The 4,129-nt window shown below is 46.6% G+C and overlaps 1 protein-coding gene across 2 annotated transcripts in view; it reads left to right on the top strand.

The window, feature by feature from the left end:
• Positions 1-4,129, top strand: part of SARC_01225 — a 9,204-nt gene that overhangs the window by 1,957 nt on the left and 3,118 nt on the right. For both annotated transcript variants that reach the window (XM_014305072.1, XM_014305073.1), the window contains 5 exons: positions 412-713; positions 1,520-1,732; positions 2,396-2,529; positions 2,870-3,372; positions 3,780-4,000. In XM_014305072.1, the coding sequence (XP_014160547.1) occupies positions 412-713; positions 1,520-1,732; positions 2,396-2,529; positions 2,870-3,372; positions 3,780-4,000 (1,373 nt within the window). The remainder of the gene's footprint in view (positions 1-411; positions 714-1,519; positions 1,733-2,395; positions 2,530-2,869; positions 3,373-3,779; positions 4,001-4,129) is intronic.

The raw sequence follows: 4,129 nt of genomic DNA, 5'->3' as shown, positions 1-4,129 counted from the left end.
GTGTGTGTGTGTGTGTGTGTGTGTGTGTGTGTGTGTATATATTTGTATATATATTTGTATATATTTGTATGCATGTATATACAAATATATATTATGTATATAAAAATATATATATATATACTGTTTTATGTTTATGTTGTTGTATCGCTATGTGAGTTGGTGTGTTGTCCCTCGGTTGTTTCTCCTGTTCTCATGTTTTCGTTGGTATAAAGTACGGAAAAATATTACACTCATCACCTTGATACATACAGTTTTACTCCGCGTACACGACACTCAGCGAGTATGTTTGCTCTCTCACTTTTTTCTCTGGTATCATCGCACAATGATACTCCCACCAGTGTGAGTGGTAGCTGAGATAAGGGGTGTTACAACCTGCTCACCTTTACTTCTCTCACACTCGGGACAAACCAGCGCTGTTGTCACACGCCTTTGAACTGCATAGCATTCTGAAGCCACGCAACAAGCCCGAATGGACGCTCAAGACAGACACCCTCAGCTTCAGTAGTGTCGAGGAGTGCACGTTCTGGTACGATCTTATCAGTGAGATGATCAGGAGCCAATCAGAACGCCCGAAGAAGCTGTTGGTGTTTGTCAACCCGTATGGCGGACGGCGGAAGGCTGAGTACATCTACGACCACTACGCGCGCGAGTTGTTTGCGAACGCACGCATTGACACGAAGGTGATCGTGACCACCTATGCGGAGGAGGCCAAGGTGTGTCCTGTGTCATGTGTCATGTGCCATGTGTCGTGTGTCATATGTCATGTGTCATGTGCCATGTGTCGTGTGTCATATGTCATGTGTCATGTGCCATATGTTATGTGTCATATGTCATGTGTGGTGTAGTTGTGCCGTGGGATGCGTGAGAATAAGTGTAACTGTGTTGCCCACACACAGTAGTTTGCATATGTGTGGCCTGAGTTGGCTGTGGGTGTGTGTTCGCATGCACATTCATCGTAGCCAGGGTGTGATATTATATAATACAGGGCAGGATGCGTGTGTTTGTTGTCTCTGTACTGCCTGATCGTATGTCATGAGTCATGTCATTGTCGAGGGTGTACCTTTGTGTGGTTGTAGTATTTTAGTGTCTTTATGGTCCTATTTAAATGTCAGGTCAGGTTGAGAGTAGAAAACGTACCGGTACATCCCCTCTAAACCCTAAATTCTGACCCCTAACCCCTAAACCCTAACCCCAATCCCGCCCAATGGCGCAGCAGAGTGCTCGCATGTGTTGTCAGCAGACACCAGGTGGACACGTGTATGTAGTGTGCACTTTGTCTGTCGTGGCAGTCTGTGAATGTGGTCTATAACTTGTTGTAATGAGATGACTTAGAGGTATCATGTGTGTACGCATGCACCATACCACGCATAGAGCCATGCTTTGCTGAAGCCATCACTCACACTGCCAAACTGTCTTCTGTAGCACCGATACGTACAATTACACTATATGCGCCCTCCGTCGCTTATACTAATGCTATAACCCTACAACCCGCTAACCCCCACCCACATTCAATCTGCAGGACATCATGACCACAACAAACCTCAGTCTGTACGACGGTGTGGTTATCTGCGGCGGTGACGGGTTTCTCAATCAATGCATCAACGCTCTGTTGTCTCGCCCAGACCGTGATCTTTTCAATACACTGCGCTTTGGGATGATCCCCGGGGGCAGTACTAACACTGTTGCGCTGAGTGTGCACGGAACAGATGATATAGTGACGAGTATCTTGAAGGTGTGTATGTTCTGTGTATTCAGATGCGTGTGGTTAGGTGTGTGTGTGTGTGTGTATGTATGTATCTATTTATGTGTATATATGTGTATGTGTGTATACGTATTCATTGTTTTTTCATGTGTGTGTGTGTATGTATTTATGTCTGTTTTTGTATATTTACTTACACAATTTTAAGTTGTTATTGAAGTTCTCAACGGTTTGGTATGATTCTTGAGTGTGTATGGGCTGATGATATAGTCAATATTGTTGTAAAGGTTTGGGTGTCATGAACGTATGTGTGTGTATGTATAAATAGTGTATGTCAGTACATACGTGGGCAGTTGTAGGTCCCCTCTGGAGTATAAGTGTTTGCCAGTCAATTTGGCGTCAGTCTAGTGAGACGGCCCGACGTATATATAGCTCCCAGAGAGATGTTCGGTATATCCCACACGTGGTCTGATTGTATCACCACATGATTGAAGTGTCTGCATCTCTGCGTAAGTATTTGGTTCTCAATAGTATTCTGTGTGGCGAGTCCCTCTAAAAGCTGATCCAATACAAACAACGTGTTGTCACCAGGGTTTTAGGGTTGGGCTACAACTCTAAACCAAGGGTTATCTATCATATATATTCTGATCCTGTCCTAACTCTGCGTAGTACTTGGGTCTCGTGTATTCTATCTAGATCATCGCTGGCAATAGGCAACCGCTGGACTTGTGCAAGACTACCACACTGCACGGAGACCACCTGACATACTCAGCGTCCATGGTAGCGTATGGATTCTATGCCGAGGGGGTCAATAAGGCTGAGGGATTCCGGTACGTCCCGCTTATTCGTAGTGTAATGTCTCGTTCTTGTGTGTGCGAACTCATGCGAAACTATGCTCAACGTGGCGTCCGCCCACCGTTCGGTTGTCATGCCAACTGCATCAGCCAATTATGGTATGTTGGTGGATGATGAGGATGTGATACCATTGGCTGTTATTGATGACGTCATACCCATGCCGAGATCGTAGGTTCTAAGGTGTCTCTCGCCTTAGAACAATGCTTCTACCTACCATTGTGAACAAAGAGATGCGTCTACCTACCATTGTGAGCATTACCACGCACACTATTCATCCAAGGACTCACCTCCATGTCTCGGTGCACTCCCCTCTAGATTTATGGGCCCCATGCGATACGACGTCACAGGCTTTGAACAGTTCATGCGACTTAATGCACACGAGTGTATCATTCGCTTCAAACGAGCCGCACCCAGAACCAAAGCCACAGCCATAGGCACAGCCACAGCCACTGCCACAGCCCCCGCAGCAAACAACAGGCCTGGGCACAAACAGTCCGAACGAGCCCACACACGCTCAGCATCACACCTGCCATCCTCATCACCCACACCCACCCGCACACACACATCCGACAAATTTTCCCATCTCATGGCCCGAAGTGCAGAGACGATTCTCCCAGCCTCAGAGACCACACCCTCGGAACAGCCCTCGCATATGAATAGCCCGGACCTGTCCCAGTGGATGGGGGGCGGGGCCAATCCGCACCTGTGCTTGCGGGGGTGCAAGTCTTGCCTGCCAGACCCACCCCATGCTGTGCCTATCTCATCCGTCCGGCGGAGTGAGTCGTCGAACTCACTGCGATCGCTTAATCTGGGCACAGGTATGTCATAGTGCCACGCCTCCTTAAAGTAGGGCGTGTGTGTTGAGCATTGGAGGTTGGGGTTTGGGTTTGGGTTGCGTTTGGCTTGACTAGGGTTTGGATAGAACTCTTAAACTTAATCCCTTCTTTTGGTTGCGTTGGGTGCAGGTGGTATGAGACGGCTCGTGTGTATGCATTGCTCCTCGTGCTCTTTGCGGATGGGATTTAGGGTTTAGAATTTAGGTAATATTTGCGTGTGTCGCATACCCAGCTCATGCAGTCTGGGGGCATTCGCCGGCGTACTATGTGTTGGCCCAAAAAAAGAGAGTAGGTAATTCCTCACACTATTTTTCTTCTTTTTTTTATTTCTTCTTTTTTTTATTTCTTCTATTTTCAGTCTAATCCTTTATTTAAATGATGGTTCACAGGCGATTGCTCACACAAAGAGAATGGCAGTGCCACCCGAAAGCCAAAAACATCTATCCTCAAGAAAGTCATGTCCAAGCGCTTGACGAGTACTAAAAGTAAATCTCTGGGCAAACAGGGGAGCCATGGGCATAGTAGAACGCAGGCGAATGCCGATACAGACACAGCAATCTTTGTTGCGAGAGATATAGCGGACGATTGCGCAGAAACTGCTGATCAACAGGTGAGTCGTCTAAGCGGATACTACGCTCGAACCACTGTTGTAGGGTTTAGCTTCGTATATGATATACATATTATTCTTGTATATATATATATATATATATATTGTGTGTGTGTGTGTGTGTGTGTGTGT

This window comes from Sphaeroforma arctica (assembly GCF_001186125.1).
Source record: "Sphaeroforma arctica JP610 unplaced genomic scaffold supercont1.47, whole genome shotgun sequence".
Taxonomy (NCBI): domain Eukaryota; class Ichthyosporea; order Ichthyophonida; genus Sphaeroforma; species Sphaeroforma arctica.
The sequence above is the reverse complement of the archived record's forward strand: the minus strand, read 5'-3'. Positions and strand labels throughout refer to the sequence as shown.